This window comes from Marmota marmota, unplaced genomic scaffold, assembly GCF_001458135.2.
Source record: "Marmota marmota marmota unplaced genomic scaffold, marMar, whole genome shotgun sequence".
NCBI classification, from domain to species: domain Eukaryota; kingdom Metazoa; phylum Chordata; class Mammalia; order Rodentia; family Sciuridae; genus Marmota; species Marmota marmota.
Genome location: NW_026000169.1, coordinates 13,161,532 through 13,189,370, shown reverse-complemented (window position 1 = coordinate 13,189,370; position 27,839 = coordinate 13,161,532). Strand labels below are relative to the sequence as shown.

At 36.8% G+C, this 27,839-nt stretch overlaps 1 protein-coding gene across 8 annotated transcripts in view; it reads left to right on the top strand.

The window, feature by feature from the left end:
• The window catches only part of Itpr2 (inositol 1,4,5-trisphosphate receptor type 2), a 484,436-nt gene that overhangs the window by 403,530 nt on the left and 53,067 nt on the right, over positions 1-27,839 (top strand). For all 8 annotated transcript variants that reach the window (XM_048787344.1, XM_048787341.1, XM_048787343.1 and 5 more), the window contains 5 exons: positions 4,204-4,368; positions 7,824-8,019; positions 11,862-11,954; positions 21,148-21,278; positions 22,514-22,679. In XM_048787344.1, coding sequence (XP_048643301.1) covers positions 4,204-4,368; positions 7,824-8,019; positions 11,862-11,954; positions 21,148-21,278; positions 22,514-22,679 — 751 coding nt within the window. The remainder of the gene's footprint in view (positions 1-4,203; positions 4,369-7,823; positions 8,020-11,861; positions 11,955-21,147; positions 21,279-22,513; positions 22,680-27,839) is intronic.

Below are 27,839 nucleotides of genomic sequence, written 5' to 3'. Positions count from 1 at the left end.
GTCACAATGTTTTTTTTTCCTTTTTCTAACAATGCCTGGAAATGTGTAATTGATTTAAAGCTATTTGTACATCATTTGTCTTTCTCATAGTTATTTCTCATGTGGAAATGTTTTTTTATGCTAGAACTTGGTCTTGCCATTTTGCAGAGAGGAGAAGCAAATGGTGTTTAGCAGATAACTAGTCTATCAAATAAACTATGGTGTTCAAATAAATCATACCCTCAGATATTTACCTGTAGGTAGTTTTCTGGAGGTCTCTTGTTGCTATTGATCTATAAGGTTGGATCCCATCATATGTTCACTTAATATATACAAATTCAATTATACATTCCAAGTCAAAACTCTTATATTCCCCCACACACACACACAGTTTTACAGATTATGGTCAATGAAAGCTCCTAACTACTTCTGGTATTCACTTGCAGAATACAAAATTGCTTCAGTGCTGTTTTTTTGTACTTAGTGAGAGATGCTACTCTTTATATCGTCCAGGTTTACTGTACTGTTTTGTGGGCAGATTAAAAGATTTCCAGGGCAATTCTGACTGCAAAATTTGCATGCAAATTTTGTCTTACATATTAATCTTAGAACCTTATCTTGCCTACAATGTAACATCACTGAAATAGAGATTTTTTTAAAAAAAATTAAATCATCTCATTTTCAATGAGAAGGGTGATTCAGTCGGTTGGTGAAAATATGGTAATGTAGTTGAAGATTATAAATTCAATTTTATCTTTTCAACATATAAGCAGACAAGTCTTGCATGGTTTTTTTTGTATTCTACAATTTATTCTTGGAAAATAGGTCATATTTTCCCATAGGAACAATGTTAAGATGGGGATATAATTCTTGATCAGGGCCAGAGTATGAAGTTAGATCACAAGGATAATATAAAGACGAAAACAAATGTCTGTGATCAGATTAAATAGTAAAATTTAAAGGACTCACATAAAATTCTAGAACTATAAGGCACCTAAATTCTAGGCACATAATTGCAGACATGAGCAAATAAAATCCTGTAGAGACAGAAGGATGTACTAAAGCAGGAAGTTAGTGCCATAGCCACAACTGGACCCCAGATGGCCAACTTCTCATCCAGTGTTTTTCCACCACACTGCACTGATATTAGTCCTGAAGACATACCCACAGACTATAAAGTGTATATGGAGATATTACTTTACTGTATATTTTTTACCTAATTAAAACCAGTGGTATTGCTTTAGTATACATTAATGAACAAGTGACTGTTAAATTCACTTTTGTTTGGGAAGACCTGATGGTGTAGCACTGTTAATAAAATTTCCAGAAAGTTTACTTTGAAGTTGCCTCTCCATGCCCACTCTTTTTCCCCCACCAACACATAACTGACCCCATCCCCATCAAAAATATAGACTGGGCAGCTTTGAAAACTAAATGGAGAAGGGAGACCAAATGAGACAGTTATGGTGTTGTATATTGGTCCCATGTGTCTGATTCCAGGGCTTTCTAAGCCAACTCAGATGTTCTCACTAAACTTCTAGTCGTTGTTGTCCATGTGGACCTTTGCCATAGAAATGATTGCAGTAGTGACAGGTGAAGGACTGGTTAGATGACAGCAGCCAAGTCGTGACATGAAAAGGGAGAATGGTTTTGCTTTTTCATTATTTGAGAACCAAAATGTATTGCTCTTTTTTGAGAATTCAAATTCAACGTATCATTTTTCCTTAGTGTACATGGCTTATAAACTTTTTTCTTACATAAATATTCCCAGCTCTTAAGGAAAGTGTTCTATGAAAACAACTGACAAATTGCATCCTATGTGAGAAACCAGAGTTCAACTTCTTGTCTAATCAAATAATTATTCTTGCATTTATTTCTCCTTGGTATGAACTCTTTTTTAAAAAAAAATATTTTTAGTTGTTAATAGACCTTTATTTTATTTATTCATATGTGGTGCTGAGAATTGAACCCAGTGCCTCACACATGCCAGACAAGTGCGCTACCACTGAACCACAGCCCCAGCCCTTGGTATGAACTCTTTAAATCATGAGGACATTGATTTCCCTGTGTCTGATCTCAAGAGAAATAGATGGATGCCGCTGCTAGAGCTGACTCCATTCCACTTCTAGACTTAGTCCAGAGAACAGGAATGTATCTGTCACACTCTAGATCAAGATTCATAAACAAAAACTCTGAATACAAATAAAGCAGATCTCTAATTTTCATGTGAAAATGGCAGAGTCCCTTTTAGGCAGATATGTGTTCTTGCTTTTTCATTATTTGAGAACCAAATGTATTGCTCTTTTTTGAGGACTTAAATTCAAAGTATTCTTTTTTCCTCAGTGTACAGGACTTATAAAGTTTCTTCCTACATAACTTTTAATGATGCAATTTAAAGAATTAGAGATCAGGAAACAAAAACTTTCTTAATCACATCATTCATCCTTCTGAAAAGTTATGATTCTTACTTTTAATTCTATTTATTATACAACTTATTTCTATATTATACTGATGAATTATAACAAATGAATCAAGATAGTGTAAATTTAGACAAGAGCCACTCAAAACAATTAAGAGAGTAAACTGCTGAATACACTTTGCCAGATATTCTATTTCTTCCCATTTTCATGGCTGTTTCTTGTCAAATACTCCATGTGGAGAAGCACTTTATGTAAAGTCCCTGTTTTTATGATATCTTATGATATCAACCCTGTTCTTGAACAATAAATATCAAGACTTCTATTATACCATAGCTGTATTTAATAATAGTGGAAGCTAGTGAGGAAACACTGAATAAAGAAAATAGTAGGAGTTTCTTTCTATTTGGTGTTATTAAAATTGTTAAGATGATGAAGGAGGAAGTGATCAATTATTGCAAGGATAGTTAATTGGCTGAGGGGAAATTTAGGAAAGTTTTGACTTTTTTAGGTGCTGGGCTGTTGAATTGACTGGTCTTTCAAAACATTCACTAATAACCCATAGGTCATTTCATCTGTGTTGATTTGGGCTTCAGAAAGTTGAAGGAAAAGTTTTTTTTCACCCTTTCAAATTTTATATCTGACTCAAAGTGTTATGTTTCTTTTTATGTTATTTAAAATCATCCCCTAAGGTACTTTTGTTTATGTTATCGATATAGAAAAAAACCAACAGTGTTGCAAAGAGCAATCTGTTTTTCCAAAGTTAGGTTTGGATGCTTAAAGATAAATATGTTTCCATTAGATAATGTGAAGAACTCAGGGAACAATGAGGAAGGAAAATTCTAAGAATTCTTGGAATCTGTAATTTCTTCTTTGATGACTATGAGGCAAAATTGGCTCTTATAAATAATGCTGTGATTCAATAACCAAATAGATGGCACTAAGTTTATGATAACTAATGTCTTTATAAATCACTGTACATATCATTGTTATTGTTAAAGAAAGTCAATATAAATTTCTACATTCCCAAAGTTATGCCACAAAAGGTAATATTAATCAAAGCCTGAATATAAATGTACTACATGATCAGAGAAATAGTAAACATTCCAAAATATTTATTGAATAATTACTACATATATGGCTTAGAAAATAAATATGTGCATTATGTTTATTTTAACCCAGGTACATAGTACATTCATATTTTCAATGTATATAAAATATATGGTAAAAATATTTAATGACTTGCTTCTTTAAAATAATACTCAATATAAAAAAATCCAAGATAGAAAAGACAAATCTATATATTTTCTTTTTTTTCTCAAATCTATATATTTTCTAAATTTTTTTTCTGTTATATTTTAGTGTAGTAAACCATTTTATATTTCTTTTAATATGAAAATAATAGTAAAAGTAATAAAGAGTCATTGTACTAATTGATTCATAATGCATAATGTCTTTTAGTCCTCTAAAGAGATCTATGAGGGAAATTTTTTATTCCAATTTTTCAGAAAAAAAAAAAACTTTGAGGCTTACAGTTGCATGGACTAGGTTGCATAATTGAAAGAGCCAGGATTTAAATTCAAGTCTGTTTCAATTGCATAGCTAGTTCTCTTCATCATTCTTCTCTCTTTTACTGAAACTGAAAAGGATACAAGTTTTGCACATATTATGTTTCTATGCAGATTTATATTAGAAACCATGAAAGAAAACCACAGAGTATATGGATAATAGTTTTTGTCAGTATCCTACCATGTATGTGAATTCAGGATAAATAAGACAGTAAAATCAAATCTTTTACTCCTTTTAGCTTTGTAATAAAATAGTATTTCTGGTGAGTTTTGTGGGAAATCGTGGCACGTTCACCCGAGGATATGGAGCAGTCATCCTGGATGTGGCCTTTCTCTATCACGTGGCATACGTCCTGGTCTGCATGCTGGGCCTCTTTGTTCATGAGTTCTTCTATAGCTTCCTGGTGAGTAATCTTTACATGGACAGTCACTGCTGATAAAGCCACAGTGCTGCTGCTGCTTATGCCTTGTCCTTTGATTTATTTTTTATTTTTTTAGAGCAGGGCCTGACATTTAGGACAAATTGTGTTATTTTTAGAATTTCTAAGGAAGAGTGTGAATTATAATTTTTAGTCTTTCTTTTTTTTTTCTGGGAAACCACCATAGGAGGTATAGTTTTTTGTTTCCTCTCTCAGAAGCAATCAACCATCCCACCTCTTCTCAGGCTTCATAAGACAGCTGCTTTTGATTTCAGCCAACTAATATTTCCCTTTACATTTCAATATTCTCCAACAGTGTGGGGAAAAGTAAGGATCTATTTTCTTGGGTGCTGAAATCATTGTATTTTTATAGTATCAAATGTTATCTTCATCTTTAGAATGTTATCTAAGTACAATGAGGAGAAACAAAGGCCAACCTAGGGAAAAAGACAATGAGTCATTTGTTTTAGGTACAGTCTTATAGTTTCAGGTTTAATATGTGATTGTTAAGTATATATATATACACATATTAAAGAAATATATGTGTATATATTTCTTTCTTTCTTTAAATAGATGTTTTTAAGACTTTTCTAGAATGATTATTCTGTTTTCCTTTCTACATATATACTGTTTTATAGCAATAAACCAGGAGAGGAGTCAGTATAAATGTGTTATAATGTTTTGAAACTTAGAACACTACCATGTTTGTTAGCATCATAGAGCTGTAGGGACAATTTATTTCTGTCTCCGGTTCATAGTGAATATACAGTAGAGAGTGCTGTCTACTAAAGTGATTCCTGAAAACAAGCTGAAGACCTAAAACATTTTGTTGACCAGTTCATTCAGGCCAGCAAGGAAGAATTCAGCACCTTTTGCTTTCCTATTACGTGACACAATCATGTAGGAAGGCTGAAATGAGGCCTTATTTCCTTTATCGTTTTATCCTTGGAAGAGTTGTAGTTATGAGTGGATTTTATATTTTGATTCAGACATATTGTATTTTGATACAGACTTATCTTCTAGGCTGTTAAGTTAGATCATTTAGCAATAGATTTTTTTTTTCTATTTCAGCAATCCAAATGAACTTTCTCTTTTTCCTGATTCACTAGAAAATTCCATTTTTTCCCTATGATATGTAAAGTCCTATTATACCCAGCACTTTTACCTGACTCTGACATGCAATAATGTATAATTTTTAAACTACTTCATTCAGGCATTACTGACTTACAGAAATCTGTATAATATTGAATGTATATAACCTGATGAATCTATAATGTGTTGTGTGTTAATCTTATTTATTGAATGGATGGAACAGTATATGAGACTGTTAGTATCAAGATACATCAAGTAACATTAAAACATATGTGAAATGACACATATAAAATCTCTGTTTTCCAGGGAAAGATGTTTAACAAAATAAAAGCTTATTTAATTATTATATGAGTTATTAGAATTGTATTAATTTTATTTTATGTTACTTAACCCAGTTATAGTTTCATTTTCTTTCAATATTTTATCTTTCAAAGTTTATAATAATGATGCTAGCTTGTTCATATTGGATTAGTTATGAATATAATATCTGTTTTGGTGTTTAAGAGTACTAGAAGGAAATTTAACATATAATATTTATTATAATATATTTATTATTATTAAAATTATTTATTATTATATACTATTATGTATTTAAAATATTATTTAAAATACAGCAGATTTTAAAATTACTTTGTGTATTTTAAAAAATATTTGAGTAAGAACTCTCTCGGGTCCTCAAGTGTCAGTCCTTTATCTGAAGTAATAAAAACTACACTCTAAATTTTCCTTTCAGAAATAAAGAACCATCAACCTATCCACTGTAAAGACCTTTAGAACTAGCAAGAGGCTGATGCTGTGGGCTTAGAGTGAGGCTCAGGAATTGTTATCAAGCATCCCACAGGCTTCTGAAAGCTATAAACTCTCTCTAGAGCTAACCTACTGCATATTGAAGACCTGTTTTTCAAGCCACTGTTGAGTTAACATAAAAGAAAATCTCCTTCATGGCAACTTAATGCTTAAATAAATTGAATAAACCAGAGCAGTGACAATCTGGAAGTTGAATTTGCATTAATTTGTCTTTACTGAAGAATATTGACTTTATTTCTAAAGTTAGCTCCATCTTCCAGAAGATAAATAGATAGAAAGATAGTTAAACTTGGTTTTTTATTTGACCATCATAAAAGATTGGTTTCCTAAAGTGAGCAAACAAGTCAGATGGGGTAGAGAGAGAAGATGGGAGGGGAGGGGAGGGGGGATAGTAGAGGATAGGAAAGGTAGCAGAATACAACAGTTACTAATATGGCATTATGTAAAAATGTGGATGTGTAACCGATGTGATTCTGCAATCTGTATTTGGGGTAAAAATGGGAGTTCATAACCCACTTGAATCTAATGTATGAAATATGTCAAGAGCTTTGTAAAAAAAATTTATTCATTTAAGAAAAAAAAAGATCTATTGAACAGTTATATATAAGACTATAATTTAATTGAGAAGTAACTGTATATAACCTTCAGTACTTGGAAAAACAGAAAGCAAGACCTTGGTGTTTCTGAAAGCATGTATGACTCATAATTGACCATTTCAGCCCACAGATAACAGAATACCAATCCCAGTTATTCCAATTTTAATGGTAGTATTAATTTCCAAACTGCTATTTATATATATTTTAAGTGAATGTTATTTTATGTCTTTTAATCAGCTTTTTATAATAAAATGTACTTACTAATGCATAATTTCAGCTTTTTAATGGAGCAATAAATAAACTCATTCTGCGTAGACAGTAAATAGCAAACAAATACCTATATTCTTGCCTAGAGCATAGCTTTTCTAATATACTAAAGATAAAATGATTAATGGCCCATTGGCAAAATTGTATATTATAATTATGTTTATACTTTTGCTTCTAAAAGTATTCACTAAATTAACAGATTTTGTTTTTATTTAGTTAAAAAAAAGGTGTTTACATTTCTCAAAAGTTTGAATTCCATACCTTTTCCATTGCATCACACTTGTAAAATTGTTCTAATTTCTCCTCTAACCCCTTGAATAAACAATGCAGTTAGTGAACTTGTCAATAATTTATCAGTCAGGTGAATCCACTTTAATTTTTCTAAATTCAAATCAAAGTATACTATTTCTATTATGTCATAGAATAAATTGATATTATATTAATTATGAAGTTATCAGATGCATATTATATGATTAGAGTTATATTTATTGGAAAACAGTTTATTAATATATTCCAAACAGAGATAAAATAAGTGTTTTGCTTTATGTTTAAGGTGGCTTTGGTTATTTTTTATAGATAAACTAGAATGGCTCACATTTGTATTTGTAATTATCTGTATTCATTTGCTTTTTGCTGCATTGCATTTTTTCCTTGTTTTTACTTTCTTCATTTTTGTAGCTTTTTGATTTGGTATACAGAGAAGAGACTCTGCTCAATGTCATAAAAAGTGTCACACGGAATGGCCGCTCCATTATTCTAACCGCAGTCCTGGCTCTCATCCTCGTCTACCTGTTTTCCATTATTGGGTTTCTTTTCCTGAAGGATGACTTCACTATGGAAGTGCATAGGCTGAAAAACAGAACTCCAGTTACAGGTATTGTTACTTCCACTGAATGAGCTTTCTGATGGCAGATATGATTGTATGTAGCTTGTTTGTGGGATTATAGATAAACTCTAATGGACGAAATTTTCCTTTCATTCCTTTGAAAACATGTTCTTGTTTACTACTGAGAGTCAGGAGCGTGCAGTACTTTCAGAGTACATATTAGCTGTCAATATGTATAGGGAAATACCCACACAAGAAACATCATCTAAGCTCACTCTCAGGAAGAAAATGTCAATAATGCTGACCATACTCCAGAAGTCAGCATCTTCAGTGCAGAATAATGGGTTTGGAATTCTTTCCCTCCTCTTTTTCCTTGATCCATTTGCAATCATTATTCCATATGTTTGGTTGCAGTACAATACCGTATTATATTTAATTGAAAATGATAAATGCTTTGATTTGGAACCCATCAAATAGTAAGGAATTTAATCTGGAAGATATGCTGGAAATACTGTGATGAAGGGACCCAGTCTATCAGCACGTGATTTTCAGCATCCTGTACAGTCTGTATTTTTGTTATTTGAGTGGTTTGGCAGCACCCATTCCTGCTCACTGTGATTCGGGCCTTATTCTTTCCATGTTACTTTGGATGTTTTAATTATCATGCTTTATAATGACTCCTTTCCCCGTCTTTCTTACCTTCTATTGTTTTGGTGAAATTTCTTTGTTGCTCTTGTTCCCCGCCTCCTGCTTTTCTACATAGAATCATAGTCCTGCCTTTGCTGATAATTTTTCTGGTGCATCTGCTGGTTCTGGGTTGTAGAGAATAGAAACCACAAAATGGCACAGCCTGTCCTCAAACCATTAAACTTAAAAATAAGATTTAATTAGCATTGCCTTATAAATGATACTCTTTCTTGTCTTTAACAAATATTTCTCAATTATTCAATTGACAGTGTATGATGTTATCTTTCTTAGACTGTGTGATAATTAAGTGGCATTTCAATCTATTAGTAATTCTAATTGATCTAAGCACAGAATAGAAACATTAAATACTTGAATGGAAAGTTATTAAGCTGGGACTCTACTGACTTTCATACCTAGGTGTTAGTCTTTTTTACAATAACCTGAATATTTTCTGCTACTGCTTTCTTTGTTCTTCCTTAAGTATTGCTTTGTACACATTAATACAGGTTTTACATATTTGGTGGAAAAGCTCATATATAAATACCTGTGAAGCTCCACTTTTACTAAACTATGAATCATAAATAGTGCTCTCAACAGTTTTATCATTTTACTTACTTGCTAGACTAGAGGCATGATCACATTAAGTTGCTCAGTACAGAGCCAATCTAAAACAGAAACATTGTAATTTCTGAATTCAAAATGTTTATGGTAGTTATTGTCTTAATGAATTCAGTGGTACATATTTTGTGTTACTTAAGAAGGAAGTTGGTGTCATATTATGAATATAAATATTTTCCTTAGAAATGGAAAAAATACCCTTCTTAACAAAATAGGCAACACTAGAGCTATAATTTCAAGCTCTTTACTAAAAATACTTATGCACATTCATATAGAAAGCTGTTAAATAAAGCTTTTGTAAATGCTATGAAAATCTAGCATGTAGAAAGAGCTAACAAAGTTACACTCCTGATTCTTCACAGATTGAGAGTTTTTGTTTCATAGATTGAGTAGTATATGATGTAATGCCCTAGAAAAAGCACCCTTATTTTCATTATATTTTTTGTTCATTTCTAATGCCATGTTGTATCTGTTTTATATCAAATTACTTGAGACTAGATGATTTATAAAGAACAGAGTTTTGTTTAACTCACAGTTCTGGAGGCTGGGAAGTCCAGGGGCATAGAGCTGACATCTGCTCAGCATCCTCTGGTGAGGGTCTTCTTGAAGCATCTTCATATGGCAGAGGGTACCACATGATGAGACAGAGCCAAACTGGTTTTTATAACAGACCCACTCTTACCCTCATAACTTGATCACCCCATAAAGGTCCCACCTGGTCCTACCTCATAATAATTTACAGTGGGGATTAAATTTCTACATGAGTTTTGGTGGGGACATAGAAACTATAATAGTAACTCTGTTGAAACATGATATAAAATTTACTCTTTCAAGTATTGGATACCATTTACTTGCAAAGTTGACTATGTGTGTGGAGTGGAATTACTGAGGATAACACACTGGGGAGCAAGTGAAATTTGGAGTGCAGAAGTATGCAATTCTTCCGTGAGTGTGAAGTGCTGACCAGAAAACCAGTGGATGGGAGCACAGAGACTGGGCATTTAGAGCTAATGGCAAAAGCATCACAGGTATATGTGAGAGTGCAGGACTCATTATTTGCAAATTGCTTTGAGAGTTTAGAAGAAAGTGGTTCCTACCAGAATATTCTGCAACTCAAAGAAAACTTCACTTGAGCAGTTTCCAAGGGAACCCATGTTTCAGAAAAGCCCAAGAACTTGGAGGGAAGATTTTGTTGAAAAATTGAGGTGACTTGTCCCTCTTCCCCATCCTCAGTTCACCCTCTTGCTTATCACCCTCATTTTTACTCTCTAGTACCCTGCAGGAGCTGCCCATGTGGCTTCTTCACCTATAGCCTGTCTTCTGCCTACCCACACTAGTCATTATGACCACAGCCGTGAGTCTGACTGGCTATGGGATGCTTGGTGCAAAGTGTCCTGGTAGCTGAGGTCACTCAGCCTGCTCTGTGCCTTCTGTGGTCCCTATGCCCTTTGTTAGGCAGATTGCACCCGGAATTACCCTATTGACTCCCTGCCTCATCTTCATGCAAGTAAAACATCTGTCTTATTTCCCTTCTAGAATTCACTGCTACCTCTCCTGTTGCATTACACTTTTTTTTCAACCTGTACTTCACTTTCTCTGTTCCACTGCGGTTATGTCTATACCTCTCTGTGTTGCCTACTTGAATTTTAGTTCTTCAAAATCTCAAATCTGAGCCCTTAGAACCTAGCATAGGACTTGAGTAGATATTTATTAAGGGGATGACCACCAGAGCACATTGAGATACTCCAGTTCTCTCCCTCTCTTACCCCTTTCCCAGGTCAGTACTGATGGTGACATGCCCACCGTCAGGGACAGGGAGAAATGGAGGCCTGAGATCTGTGGTCTCCCTTTCCACAGTGGACCTAGCTCTCTGCTCCAGTGCTTGAGTGCTTTGGTGGCTAACAATCCCACCTCTAGTTCACCTCCTCCTCACTTTCCCTTCTAACTCCAGCTCCCATTTGCCATTTCTACTCTTATCGTAGCTTCTGAGTCAAAGAAAAATTTCTTTCATACAAATAGGAAGATTACTATTTTCTGTTCCATTCTGTACCAGGCAAATAAATGAACAGGTAGATGAGTTTCTGGGGACAATGAAAGAAAGGAGAGATCCCGAACAGGGATCTGGCAAAAAGATTTGTCCTTCCCTGGGTTATTTTATGCCCTTGTTCCCTGCAGCCCATACTTTACTGCTAGAAATGCCACTGACTCTAGTCTGGGTACCTCAGCCATAGGGACAAGTGCTTAGAGTTCAAGGACTGCCAGCTGCATTGAGGGAATGTGTTCTTGGCACCCCAGTTCAGAACCCTGGATGCATCTGGCCATACAAACATTCTTACAAATGGTGGTTAAGGTCTAAATATTAGCAATACTTTATCGCAGCCACTTAAAAAAAAGGTAAAATGCTTTTAGTGAGTTGGTCCATTAATCTATTCTCTATAAAATTGCTTCAATAGACAAAACTCTGTTCAGGGTTTCAAACCAACTTACTAAAAGACTTTAGCATCACAGTTAAGTGGAATCTGTATGTTTATTTCTTATTGTTTGCATACTCATCTCTACCCACACTCTGCTTTGTATCTTCTTAGGTAATTATGGAGTTCCTACCATGACTTTGCCTTCCATGATGGAAACATGTGAAAAGGAAAACTGTTCACCCACAATACCATCTTCAAATACAGGTCTGTAGAAAGAACTCTAGGATGGTATAAACTTGATACCTCTGAAGTAACGCTAATTACATCTAAGAAAATTGCTCTAGGAATTTCATGGTGAGATGAAATAGAAGAATAGAGGGTAAAAGAACCCAGAGTGTCCAAACTAGAGAAAAAGAAATTATCTTGTCTGTTATTTTGAATCCTCGTCTTATTTCCTTGTATTATTGCTATACATGATAATTTAGCAAATTTGTGGTACATGCAGCTAAAATTCTTTTACCATATGGCAAACCATTCCAAGTCTCTTTTGACTGTATAGACTTTAACAAAGGATTTGGAAAAGCACAGGCTTAGAACTCCAAAAACTTAGCTATAATCTTGGACCTGCTACTCCCTAGCTAGATGTCTTGGATATATTTTGAAAATTTCCTGGACTTTGTTCATGTGGCTTGCAAAGAGAGACAATGAGAGAATGAATGAAAATTTCCCTACTTCCACAAGAGCTAGTGAGATACTGCATATACAAATGATTTTTAAAACTTCATATTCTTTGAAGAGTAGCAGGAGTCTAGAAACTATAGCATGTGTGATGTTTCATGAACATAGAAGAAATTAATGATCTATTTCTTGAAGCAGTGAAGACACAGGGACTGTGTGTCATTAAATATTTTGAGAGCTGTCATATATAAACAGGAGTAGATTTGGTAGAAGAAGATGTTCTGTGTCTACAGAAGACAAAATTGGACTCAGGGAAGATCAGGGGAAAAAGAGTATAAGGATGGAGCATGTTGTCTATCTAGTCATAACAACAGTGCCTTCTTTCCTAGTTGTCTTTTGCTTTGAGATATTGGACTATTGCTTGGGGGAAAATGGACATTTCCTTTCCCTGACTAAGATAGTTTACGCTTTATGACCTAAAGGGAGGATTAGACACATTTCTTCCAGGCTCCCAGTATCTACAGGTGCTGTGAGCAACTGCCACCAAGACTCCTTTTCCCCCCTGCCCTGCTTTCCTGTTAAGGCTTACCGTAGTAGAACCAGCTTTCTTCAGCTCATGTGGCATTGCTGTGCTCTGCAGTTTCCAAAATCCTATTATATGCATCCTTCAATTTAAACATCTCCAATTTCTTCAGCCTTCCTCACATATTATAGCAGTGACTCTTGATGTAATACTCCAAGGCAAGCAGTTGAATGGTGCTGTTGCATTCTGGGTAGCAGAATTTGGAATTGCATCACACTCTTGACCCATATTTGGCTGACTCGTAACTGAAATGCCATTCTTCGCTGGCTTAGCTGTTAAGCCCTAAATACCCATCCTGTACTCATATAATTGGGAGTTTGAGGTTTCACATATGAAACCATGCATTTATTTCTCTCTGTTTCTGCCAACTCATAATCCTAGGACTTTGCAGATTATCCAGTGAATAGATTAGGAGTTTTTTGACCAGATGATCTCTTAGTTTCAGGGCGGTTCCAGTTAAAGTGGGCCATGAGCCTCAAAGTAGTATACTTATTCCCTCTCTTGTCATCCTCAAGTTTGATAAGTTCTACAATAGGATAAATATGGCTTGCCACCTGTTTTTGTACAGCTTGACCTAAGAATGATTATGACATTTTAAAATGTTTTAAAGAAAAAGATGTAATGGAAACTGTATGTTACCCACAGATGGTATTAATAATAATGAAAACCTGTGCCTGCCTGCCTTCTTCCTTCCCTTCCTTCTTCCCTTTCTTCCTTTTACCATCATTCATAAAGATTTCTGGGGCCCTTACTCTGGGCCAGCCACCATGACCCTGGCCCTTATGGAAATTATAAAATATTGGTGGAAGCATGAAAAGCTATAAAATAAGGCTAATTCTGTGGTCAATAATCAAAAGAGAGACTGGCCATAGGTAAATTAGACAGAAAGACCTTTCTCAGAGGAATTAGTTAAGACTTAATAAGGTCAAGATGAGGAAGAGTGCTTCCTGCACAGGGAACAATAAGAGTGAGGTCCTGCCCAGTCTTCAAAGACCTGGACCAGGCTTAGCATTTCAGGTACTGTGCTGGACACTTTGTGTGCATGATGTTATTTAATCATCACAACCCTTCTATGACTGAGAGAGACAAGACTAATTATTTTTGTATTTTAGATAAAATTTGGAAGAATCAAGACTTTAATTGCCAAGATCACAGAGCTTGGAAATCAATGTGGATTTCTGATTCCAAAGCCAGCACTCTGTCTGACTGTTATTTCTTTCCAGTTAAAGGATTAATCTCTAATAAATTATTTCCCTCTATCCAAAATTCAGAGATTGTTAAAATTCCGCCTGTTAGATTGCCTTTCACTGAGTATGCATGCATGGATTTTCTTTAAGCATGTTGTATACGGAAGGCAATTTCTTGGATACATTCTTCATTGCATATTTATCAACAGGACTTGGTTTTGCTTTCTACTCCCTTTCCCTGGGGACATCTGAGAGTGCATGGAGTAAAGTGTGTTTGGTTTTCATAACCAAGGATGGATATCTGATAGAGGCTAGGGAGGCTAAATATCCAAAAAGCAGAGGACAGCCCACAACCAAGAATCATCCAGTCCAAAGCATTAATATTGTTAAGGCTGAGAAACTTTGTTCTGTCTGGACATTGGTTTAAAACTCTAAATACAAACTTTTCTTTTCACTTTTTAAAAATTTTGTTCTTTTTAGATACCGATGACAATAGAGTATATTTTGACATGTATTTATACATACATGGAATATAACTTATTCTAATTAGGATCCCATTCTTGTGTTGTACATGATGTGGAATTTTGCTGATCTTATATTCATATATGAACATAGGAAAGTTATGTCTGATTCATTCTACTGTCTTTCCTGCTGAATATAATCTATTAAAAAAGGCTTTCTGACACCAGGCATAGCCTACATGTTGGTGGCTGCTTTTTCTTTCTATGTTGTATTTCATTCCAGCTGAGGTGGGATTACAATACTTGGTACAAACTTGTTTCAGTATGTTCAAAGTAAATGTTTCATGTAACAAGTTAAAAAAAAAAAAGCTTTCTGAAAATTTTTATACCATATTACTGTTCACCTAAAAATGATGAGAAGACCTTACCTCTCCCTTTCTCTATGGACAAGTGGAGACAATTCTTTCTCCCAGGTGCATGGTCCAGGGCAAAGTCTATATGATTTGGGGCTCTAGTTGAGCTAGGAGTGGGAGGAAAGGTAGAAATGCTTTTGCAAGGAAAGCTGCCAAGGTAGGAGGAAAGCAAGGATTCCAGCTGGATGGTAGCGGAGTTTCAGCCCTGGAAGAGTGTTGGAGACCCCGTGGGGAGTCCTACATGGTGGAAAGAGCTTATCACACTTACAAATTATTGCCAAATCAGTCTTAAAAATATAGAAATGCCTGTATTAATCTATACTTTCTTCCCTATCCTTTTTGCACTTGACATGCAAGTGTTAAAATTCATTTCATTGAAAATTCTTTGGGTTTGATCTTCCTTTAACTTTTGTATTTAACTCAGATATTTAACTGCAGAAGTGGAGTGAAAGCTAAAACCTGGTGTTTGTTGTGCAGCGTGTGTCACTTAGATTTAAAAATAACTTTTGTATGTCTAAAACCAGGATTAAATTTTAATTTGCAAACCCTAGTGTGCATTTGTGAGGGCCTTGGTTTGTTACCTTGTGGACAGCAGGTCCACATTACAAAAGGCCCAGACACACACAGTGGCATAATAACTAGCCTTGTGGTGTTTGGAAGGCAGAGCGACCAGCTCCCGGGGAAGGCTCCTGTGGATGTGGGTAAGGTTATTGTCCCAACAGCAGAAAATTCACATGGTACCTGGCAACCAACTGTGGTTGGGAAAAAAAAAAAAAACTTTTATTTCATTTGCTACTGACCGCCCTGATTCCTAGACAAAAATATATACTTTTTAAAAAAGAACCCCTGAACTGACTTTTCTAGAAAAGCAAAACCTTTTTGAGATAATTTACAAAATATAATCACAATTATGCTGTAAGTAAAAAGCCTTCTGAATATACAGGAAAAAAAGGAGGTTCACAGTTGTTCAACATTTATAAGTAATTCAAAGTTAACATGTTTCGATATTTTACTTTAATAGAAAAGATCAATAAGTACCAGAAACCAGTCAGCATGATGCACTTTACATTTTGGCTTCCTACAGAATGCCTGGTGTTTTAAATTTTTTTCCTAGTTAAAAATTTTCAAATCAGCAATTCCATAATAGATGGATTTTAATTAAAGCTGAAGACTTTAAAAAATAGGTTTCTCAGTTGTGTTCAGATTTCCAAATGTATCTCAGTGATAATCCATTTCTTTCTCAGAAACCATAAACTGAATAATTCAATTATTAATGCAAAAAAAGGTGACATTAGTAAATCTTACTTAAGCATGTCCAATATTTAAAAAATTTTATAGACTACCACTTCAGATGAGAGGGAACTATTTCAGAAACAATAAAATTTATTTTGATTCCTGTCTTCATAGGAAAGATTTTTCACAGTATGGAGAAAAATATTTAACAATAGTCAAATGAAAATGGATAATTTAACCTCATATTGTTCCAGTATCAAATTTGTTAATTATGTTAAAACCATACCTTTTCTTAAGATTTAAAAGCCATTAATCAGTAATGGTAATTACAATAGCTAGAATTTGTTGAGTCCTTACTATTCCAAATTTTTTACATGTGAATATGTAGACCTTTTCAGTGTTGCTCACTGAAAGTCAACTTCCACTAATTCTTTCCTTTTGTTTATAACCAACATATGCTCTCTCTACTTTCATAATCACCTTCATTTATTGTCCCTACCCCCTGGCCACCATGAGGACCATTGCTTTGCATCTGAAATCTTTTGCTTGGTCTCTCTCTTTTTACATATACTTTAGGTTCTAATTGAATCTCCCTCTGGTTTCCACCAAAGTAATAGTTTTAATACCAAAATTTCTTATGAAACAATTGGGCCTACACTGTCTCCTTCAATCTGTGCAGCAACCACCTTCTCTGTTATTATTCACCTGTTCCTGTTGGTTCCCAGTGACCTTATTGTTAAATCCTATGACCTTTTCTCACCTTTCATTGCCCTTGATTCTTCCATAATTTCAATTTTTTTTGCCACCCTTCCATGTTTAAATTATTCTCTTCCTTAATTTCACCCAGAATTCTTGTCTTCTCTGACTTTTTAAAAAATGTCTGTCGTCTCATCCTGTACGCATAAAAATCATCAACATTCCTTCTTTGTCTTCATCAGAACAGTCTATATCAGGTTCCTCCATCTGAATTGCCTACTTTTGTGGTCTAATGGGACCATCCTTTTCCCATGTCTCCACTGGCTGGACAGCCCTGGTATGGTATTCAATGCTGCCTTTTCCCTCATGCCTAAAACCCCATCTGCTCCTTTTCATTCATCCTTCCCCCCTGTTCTTTGCCATTATCCTGGTAAAGCCTCATAGCACATCATGCCTGAATTATTGCAACTGCCTCCTAAGTGGTCTTTACCTCCAGTCATACTCTCCTCCTCAGTTCACCCAGTTTATCACCACTACACTACTTGTCAGAAATCACTGCTCTGAATATTTCCTCCTGTACCCCCAGTCAGCCTTTCCATGATGCTCCATTACCTGCCCAATAAAGTCCACACTCCCTGAAGCTTCACAGAGAGCTCTCAGTTTATCGCTCCCACTTCATCTTCCTCTCCTGTGTACTCACTGGTTTATTTGCTGTTCATTGTTCAAGCCTATATCTCTCCACCTCTGTGGCTTTCTGCTTATGCCATGTGAGATGTGTCTTTGCTCAAGTCTTAGGCCACTGAGTTTTCAAGATAAACTCAACCTCTGTGTTAATTATTGGGACACCTCTCCAATTATACGTGGCGTGGAAGGTTCTCGCACTGCACTGATCGTTTTGTACCACTTCTGTGTGTTTGATCACGAGCTATTTTGCAATGTACATGTTTTTCTCATACTATTTCCCCAACCAGAGGGTAAACAACTTTGCCCCTGTTGGAAGCTCTCCAGTTGCTCCCCACAGAGTTCAGAATACAAGCTTGATGGAATCCCTGAGCTCTGCTCCCACAGCTCTTCTCTCATGCCTTCCACATGCCTCTTCATATACCAAAGGCCCAGTGGCCTCTGTCCCCCTGGGGTTCCCTCAACACCCTGTGTGCTTCCACACCTGTTCACCTTTGCTCATCCCATTTTATCTGCCCAGGATGCCTTACTTCACTGATTTTACTCCCCAGGCGTGCCTTGTCTTTCTAGGCTCCCCTCAGGTGCCACCAGCTTTCAGGATGACTACCCCTTTCCTTTCCTAGGACCATGTGTCCTATGGACTGGGACACCCTCATCTCTTTTACCTCTATTCCTAACACCTAGCCAGTGGCTGCTGGTATGATGAAATGAACAAGGCAGATGTGATATGGGGAAGGCCAGCTGGTTACACAGGTAACCACAAGGTGGCATTTATCTATGTGAATTTATCATGACATGGGCTCTGACTTTCAGCCTGAAGGTCTGGGAACTTGGCCTAACAAATTGAGAGTGGATCCATCTCACAAAGGTAGAGCTTTGGGGTTTTTTTAATTGATTTTTTAAAACTAAATGACAGCAGAATGCATTATAATTCTTATTACACATACACAGCACAATTTTTCATGTCTCTGGTTATATATAAAATATATTCACACCAATTCGTGTCTTCATATATGTGCTTTGGATAATGATGTCCATCACATTCCACCATCCTTTCTAACCCCCTGCCCCACTCCCTTCCCTTCCTATCCCTCTGCCCTATCTAGTGTTTTCCTATTCCTCCCATGCTACCCCTCCTACCCCACTATGAGTCAGTCACCTTATATCAGAGAAAACATTCAGCATTTGGTTTTGGGGGATTGGCAAACTTCATTTAGCATTATCTTCTCAGATGCCATCCATTTACCTGCAAATGCCATGATTTTATTTTCTTTTATGGCTGAGTAATATTCCATTGTGTATATGTACCACATTTTTTTTTATCCATTCATCTATTGAAGGGCATCTAGATTGGTTCCACAGTTTAGCTATTGTGAATTGTGCTGCTATAAGCATTGATGTGGCTGTGTTCCTGTACTATGCTGTTTTTAAGTCCACAAAGGTAGAACATTATTAACCAAGCTCATAGAGGCTCCTGCCTAAACCATGAGCCCATATACTGATTAGTACTGAGCAGGGTGACTGGACTGATGCTGACATTGGCCTGACCTGGGCCTTATCTGCCTTTTTACGTGGCACACGGACCATCCGTTCTCTCATGATGTATTTGCAGCCAATCAATTTTATTTCACTATGGCTAATCACAGGAGTTGCATATGGATTTTGTCAACTCACTTCTTAGAGAATAAAGAACCTCATTTCCATATTTGGAGGAGAGATAGGAGCACTTTCCTGTCACTTTTTTAAAAATATTTTTTTAGTTGTTGATGGAACTTTAATGTATTTATTTATATGTGGTGCTGAGAATCGAACCCAGTGCCTCATACATGCTAGGCAAGTGCTCTTACACAGAGCTATAACTCCAGCCCCTCTTGTCACTTTTATGTACTGATTATGATACTTGATAAGTCTTTAGCAACTGTTTTTTGTGACATGACCAAGCAGTTACTGAATGATTAAACGAATGCAGACCATGCTGCTAGATATAAGATTGCTTTGCTTGAAAATCTAACTGTAGCAAAGTAGCATATACACATGTTCCTCTGTGACCTCCTTACTGGAAAACCATTTTTCTCTGTATAATCGCTTTCATATTCTGACACATTTCTAACCCTTTTTCTTCTCATTCTTCTCAGCCATCATGTTAGGATCTGCCCCCGTGTGTTGAACCCTAGCTAGCACATTACAGACAGCATAGTCCACTTGCCTTGTCTGCTCTGCCCCAACACCTCTTCCCCATTGTTCCTTCCTCCAAAGGGAGTTTTCTTTCTCCTGCTTTCTAAACCACGGTGTGCCTTGGTTCAGCTCTGAGGTAAGTGACCACCGCAGATTCTGCCACTGTCTTTGAAGCCACCTCTCATGCTTGCCCATCCCTGGCTGTAGCCACATGTATCCCAGCATGTTAAAAAAGGGACAGTTCTAAGAAAAGTAAAAATACCAGAATCCCTCATTCATACAGTGTTGAAATCTGTTCAGAAAGGAAAAATCAGTCTTTCCTAACAATGAGCTAAACCGGCTGTTGGTCATGGATCACATAGACAGAGTTAGATTCTTTTTCTTTTCTTTACTGGTGGTTGCTTGTGCAGTCATGCCTGGACATATAGACTATAGTTACAGAATCCCAAAATTCAATGCCCCTGTTTTTTTGTTTGTTTGTTTGTTTTACTTTGTAACCAAAAAAACACCCTTCTGCTCATTTACTAATGTTAGAACATTCTGATTCTAACATCCAACTTAGCATGAGTTTGTCACTATTTTAAATTATTAGGAAATTATATTTTAAGTCTAAGAACTATACCTTTAGACAAAATTAGTGTATCCTAGGGATATTTCTGTTATATGATACCTTTTTCTCTCTGCCCATTTCTCCCTGAATAAAGTTTTTCATATAAATACATTGTGTTTCTCATCCGTACCTCCAAGTTGTTCCTTAAGAAAACTTAGAAACTTAACTAAAATGATGAAATAATTGTGCCTGCCCAAAATGTAGGCACCTACTGAAGTGTATAGCAGTCTGTACAGTTTTTATATACCATAAACATAATCTTTGAACAACCCTCTGAAGGGTTTAATCCTCAAACAGCCCTTCTCATTTTGCAGATGAGGATGTTGAGGTTCAACATTCTGGAGCCTTCTGGAACACAGCAGGACCTGAAGCCTGGTCTACCTGGCTTCCTTGTTCATGCTCTTTCCTCTGTGAGACTTGTGTCTCCTAGGTGACATGGCTGTTTGTGGAGGTTTTACCACAATCTCTTCCCACCACAACAATGCACAGTGAATATTGGCTTTCTTATATTTTGTCCTTTCCATTCTGTCATTTTTCCATCTGTGCAAGAAAAAAAATATTTCAGGAAATTAAAAGTGTGTCTTCATCAGCGTGTGTCAGTCATGTGCTGTCACATATGAAGTAGATGTCATGTGACTTTAAAAATTGTATAATGGCACAGTCAGAAGTATATCTTTGGAAATAGATAACAGTATGTTTTTTAAATGTAGGTTTGCTATATCTTTTATGTGTTTTCATAGCTGACGAAGAGTACGAAGATGGCATTGAAAGGACATGTGACACTCTTCTTATGTGCATTGTCACTGTGCTGAACCAGGGCCTCAGAAACGGTGGTGGCGTGGGGGATGTGCTCAGAAAGCCATCCAAAGATGTAAGTCAGAGGAGAAGTATTTTTTTTCAAGAAGCATATAATTATTTTTTGCAACCTTTCTTAATAGCATTTATAATATGATTTTGCTTTCAGAGTACTATATTGTTTGACAGTGGCCAATAACATCTGCTAATTGTGTACTAGGATTACACAGAAATAGCTGTAGCACTAACAATCTATGTATGCTAGTAGGGTTATGAAATGCATCCACGTCTGACCTCTGTATTCTGTTACCACAACAGAACCATGACTGCAGACTTCATCTAGGGGTTGATTGCTACATAAATCACAGCAAGGAGGCCGCCTCTTGTCTATCAGGTTTCTCAGATATAAAGATTTACTCTTTGCTTCTGCCTGGGAAGAGCTTTCATTATTTATCCATGATGAATATAAACTTTGAACAAATTCTAATAGGATTTCATATATTAAAATGGCAAGGAAGGAAAAAATTTTAATAATTATAAAATCTTGAGTGCCTGGCTAAGAGCTTTAAAGTCTTAATTCTGCAGCTGGCCAATTGTATAATGTCAAGTCATTTAAACTTATAAACTCAGGTCCGTCAGTGGTTAAACTGAATTACATGATCTCTAATGTGTATATTTTTTAAAAAGTTTTTTTAGCTGTAGTTGAACACAATACCTTTATTTTATCTATGTATTTTTTTATGTGGTGCTGAAGATCGAACCCAGCACCTCGAATGTGCTAGGCGAGCGCTCTACCGCTGAGCCACAACCCCAGCCCCCTCTAATGTATATTTTGATACTGTTCACCAGGTAGAAATAAGCGTGGACTCTATATTCTTGACCTCTTAACACTGAGGACAAACCTATTCCAGAAATTGACAAACACTTAGATCCTTTCAGCTCCCTAATTGCTGACTTTTGGAATTAGTATTTAACTACATTTTGTGTAGTGTCTGGAATGTGGCCCACTGTGCCAAAATGCATTTAGTGGAATCCCGAAATAAAGTAGTTTCTAAAGAAAGGTGCGTCCGCTCCACTGGGCAGAAAAATATGCCGTCCTACAGAAGTGGAAGGGTTTGAGAATAGGCTAGGCAGTTTATCTTAAAATACTTAAAAGAAGATAAAGATAGAAAGTGGGGGTTATTTTTACAACTGTGGATATTATTTGCATTTATTGAACATATGTTTGTGCTAGGCAGTTTGCTAAATCAGATCAACATAACTTGAAATTATGTATAATATTTTATATTTTTTCTTAAAATTTTATTTCAGGAACCCTTGTTTGCTGCCCGAGTGGTTTATGACCTTCTTTTCTTTTTCATTGTCATCATTATTGTTCTTAACTTGATTTTTGGAGTTATCATTGATACCTTTGCTGATCTCAGAAGTGAAAAACAGAAGAAAGAAGAAATTTTGAAAACAACCTGTTTCATCTGTGGTAAGTGTTCTCCATATGCTAAAAGAATAGATGCATAAACTGTTTAGCAGGAGAGAGGGGCTAGAATAATTTTTTTCTATTTGTCATGCTTTTGGAAAATCTACTTGCAAATGAAGGCTGGATAAAATTCAGATTATGTAACAGAAAAGTACACTGGAATTCTCTGCTTCCATAAATAGAAGAATTGCATCCCAAAGCTATTCTGTCATTATTTCTGCAATTTATATGATTCTCTGATTTTAGAATGTGATGCAAAAATGTCAAAAGGTTTCCCCAACTGGCTTTTATCACAAAAATGTATTAATTACACAACAGAATGATTTGGGGCTTTTTTGGGGGGGGTTAAATTATGAATTCAAATATGCTTTTTCCAGAAGCTTGAACTTCTACTCTCTAACATCACTGTTTTAGATTCTCATCTTTAAAACTGGGGGGTGCTTTCTCCTAGTTTTAAAGCATCCCGGCATACCCACCACTCTCCTCCCTGCCGCATCATCGTCTCTCTCAGGACCCCATCCTTCCCTCTGTTGGCATCCTTCTCTTGGACTCAGCTCTCTTATCTTTATTATTCATACCACATACTAAAAAACTAAGAGCACCAAATTAGACTGGCACGAAGAGAACCAGGAGTATGTGACATCTCCAAAGCCCTTTCTGACTTTAGCTGTCCCTGCAGCTGGTCTCCTGCACTGTAGAATCCCTCTCCCTCTTTGGATGACCACCAACACTAGGCTTTCTTCACCCTCTGATTTTCCATGTTGGGCCGAAGATTCTTTGGCTAAAAGTCACCAGATAAGCATAAGGGCTTTACTCCAGTGTAACCATTTATAGCTTAGATTGGGCCTCAGTAAACCCCATTTCCTCCCCAGTTCATCTTTTGTGGATTGTTTTGTTTCCTCCCGTGGCTCTTCCAAACCTTTCCAGAGATGTACCAGAGAATAATGTGCAGTAAAGTGCTGCATGCCAGGGAAACAATTAAAATTGACACATACCCTGTCTCAGGGTGTTCACGATCTGTTGTGGGATACAAACATACTAAACAGCAGTGCTGTCATTTGTGATGAGAGAAATATTAAAGACGTTCCGGCTGAGCTGCAAGGACCCAAAGGACGGTTACTTCTTCAGGTTGGAGTAAGGAGCAATGGAAAAGAATCAGGAAAACCTCTTAGGAGAGCTAATGGCAGAGCCAATGGCTTAATATGGAAGAGCATTAGCCAGCTGGAGATGGGTGGAAGCAGAATGGCCAGGAGATACAAAGGATCAGAGGAAAGAACAGCACCAGGAGGAGCTTCATTTATTCAAGAAAATCTCAGTGTCATTGCGTGTGAAGTTCAGAGCAAGGGATGCCAAGAGGACAGGTTAGCCTTTTCGGTTAGGCATCATGGACTTTATCCTACAGACTTAGGATCATGAACCATTAAAGAATCGTAAATAAAAGAGTTAAGGTTCTAATTTTTGTTTTAGAGCAGTGTGGCAGCTTTGGGAGGCCCTTTATCAGGAAATAGTCCTGCAAGCAGAGTAACCAGGTAGGAGGATGTGGCCACAGTTCAAGCAACAGAAAGGTAATATAAACCTGATTCATTGAGTAGTGGAGGTGTTAAGGCTAGAAGGCAAGAAATATTTAGAGGACAGAATTTTTAAACCTTGGTGGCTAGGAATACCGATGACAGATACCTTAGGTACTTGGGTGGAGAATAATACCAACAGGTGATTGTGTTTAAGAATAGATGAATAAAATCCCTTTAGGTAGGAATATTCTGAGTTTAACTTTAGAAACAATTAAATTGCATTGTGCATTGAAAACCACAGTGTTGTACATCCAGCGTAAGCCAGTGTATGAGTATGAGTCTCAGTGGGTCTGCACTAGAGACCGGTCAACTGGGGAATCCTCAACCTGTGTGGGGTAAAATCAGGAGCGTGGGGAAGAGCTTCTGAGTGAGAAAAAACACAGCTGGGATACATGTGGAAAGCACCAGCCTTGAAGAGTTAGGAGAGAAAAAGATTCACATACCAAAAAACTAACAGCACCAAATTAGACTGGCACGAAGAGAACCAGGAGTATGTGGCATCTCCAGAGTGAGGGGAGAAAGCCTCATGAGACAGGAATGAATGCTCAGCCCTGCCAGAGCAGAGAAGGCCAGTAGTATGAAGTGAAAGGGCCTCTGGACTTCTCATTCAGGGTCTCTGGTACTTTAGTTAGAGCAGATTATAATGCTGAGCAAGGATTTGCTAGAAGGAAATCAAGACTGGAATTGGAGTCTTCTGTTTTGATATCTGGATTAGAAGGGGGAGAGCAAGGTTGAGAGGTATCCAAGGAAGATGTCCTGCAGTCATTCAGAAGCTTGGAAAGAATAGGCTGAGAGGCTGTCAAGGTCCCACCTTCAACCTTGGAACCTCTCTTTTAGCATCATCAACAACATCATCATGGGAAATCTCAAGACTGTTTATTGAATACTCATTACACAATGGATATTCAACTTAGATTTTTTTCTTTGAATTTTGTTTTTGAAAAACAAAGTATATTCTGCATATGACCACCCCTTTACACACATGGAAACAATTCAGATCCTATCAATGTCTGGCTAGTAATCAGTAGAGCCAGGATTTAAACTTAAAAGTCCACTAAGCTACATGATTCTCTTTAAATGGCAGCATCAGGTCATGGTCTAACTCAAAGACAACCAAGCCTGGGAACAGATCCAAGTTGAGGAGTGTAGTGATATGTGGCTGAGCCATTATAGGGAAGGATGAGTTCCAGAGGGGAGAAAAGATGCATTCTTTGGAAACTTCTGGTGTGCCTTATGGTCTGCCTTTCACTGCCTCCTCTAAGTCCTTTTCTTCATGATCCTAACCGTCATGTTGGTGCACTACCTCTGAAAAAGGTTGTGTTTGAAGAGAGGGTCACTAAGATGGGAGCCTCATTCTAAGACATGATCCTGTGTCCCATGGCTTTTCATGGTTATTTTAAAAACCTATGACCTAGAAATATCTTAAAACATCACAGTAACCCTCATTGCCAAACTTAAGTCTTCTTTTCAAACTCACTATTAATTTCCTGTTGACCTTTTTTTCTACTTCTGATTGTTCATTCTTTGGTTTTACCCCAGACTCCTAAGAAAGAAGTTTTGATTTCTTCTCCCAAACCCCTAGAAAAAAGGTTTAATTTTGTCATTGACTTCTTGTCTTTCCTCTCTGCCATCCTCTTTAACCTCCCTTTTGTACAGATTATTGCCAAATAGGCCTCCTCAGCTCCAAACCCTCCCTATGTTTTCCCATCTATTTTCATTTGTTTATTGGACACATAGACGCATCTTCCCGGTAGCCAGACGTTGTTCCATGTCTAAAACCAATACATCATGTCTGACGCTCTGACCCAGCTCCTAATCCTGACTTACATGCTGCACTTCATGATGTCCTCCTCCCCTACCTCCAGTTGTCTGGCTGGGAATGTGACCGTTGTTTTTTAGCATCTCCTTCTTCCTCTTCCAGATACACCAGCTACCTTGGGCTAATGAACTTCCACAGTCGCACATCTTCACATATTCCCACAGCCACACCTTGGATTTTCAGGCTCATCTTGACTCATGCTCCAAAACGGTCTGCTCAGTGCTGCCAGACTAATTTTTCCACTTTAAATTCATCATTTTCTTACTCAAAGAGCCATCAGTAACAGTCTATAACTCTAAAACTCTAATTTTCCTGGCATCTAAGAAACCTCACGATTTGGCCCCTTCTTTTTTTTTTCCCCTACCTGTTTATCTACATTTCTTCCATTTATATCCCTGTTCCAGTCCAGCTGGTTACTCATGTTTAACTTCCTGAACTCCCTCTGTGATCTCAGTTGTGGGGCACATTCATTTTAAAATTCCAAACTCCTGAGCTGTTGAGTTCCTGCTCGCCACTCTCTGAGGCCCAGCTCTAAGGTCATTATGCCATGAATCCATCTCTGATCTCACCAACCAGAGCAAATATGTCTGCCCTTAAATTCCTCACATCACACTCAGCTCTACGTTGCTGTACATGTCATTGCTGTCTTATCACCTTTGCTGGGTGCTGTGCACCATGTATGCTAGAAAACACATGAACCTCATAATCAAATAGACATAGCTCTACAGTGGTTCCACATCTGGCTGTGTGATCTTGGCCAAGTTTCTTACCACTCTGAGCCAGCTATGTCATATGCCAGGTACTCAGGGATGGAGGGTGATATGTCAAGAGGTGCAAGGATATGTTGGATCAACATATTCTAAAGTCTCTTTTCTGGAAGTTTTATGTTTATTCAAGTCCGAGGGGCCATTTAGGTAATTTAACCTGAGAATAAATGTAAATAGTGTTTTTATATTGGAACAAATATTATAAAGTATATCAAACTTTGTGTGCCCATTTAAATAAAATGGAAACTTTAAAAAAACAAGTTTGTCAATTGGTCCTGGGCATTTTTAGGAATTTAAGCAGTAGAAATGTGGAGAGTATCATGATAATGGATTTCTAGACATGCACTCCTTGCTGGACTCTCTATACCTGCAAGATATGGTGCATATCATATCTTAATTATAAGGTTTATTAAGATATACATATCTTAATTACAATTTAATTACAAGAAACATTTAAATAGCCAGGATATTTGGGAGTTATTTTAGTAAGTTGTAAAATAGTTGCAATTAACCCAGAATTGTGTTTTGGTAGGATGGGATTATCTGTGATTAAAAAAAAAAGTTATAAAATCAAATAAGAGGAGAAAACCTCCATAGCAAGAGAGACTAGCTCCAGGTGTTTTCAAGACACACCCACAGTGGTGGGGAGGATGTGGATTCTGTGACAGGTGGTGGCAGCAGCTAGGCTTTCCCAGCCTTGAAGGCTATGTCCAAACATTTGAGAGTTAAACGTGACTCAGAAAATAATTGCTGGTGATTCTGAAAGTGGCCATGACTGGGTGATGGTTAGCAGAGGACAGAACTCAAGCAGTAATTGTAGAAACAAAGTAGCTCCTGTATCCAATGGCTCATGCCTGTAATCCCAGCAACCTGAAAGGCTGGAGGCAGGAGAATCACAAATTCAAAACTAACCTCAGCAATTTAGTGAGACCCTGCCTTAAAATAAAAATTAAAAAGGGCTGAGGAAGTGGCTCAGTGGTTTCACACTTATTATGGTTTGGATATG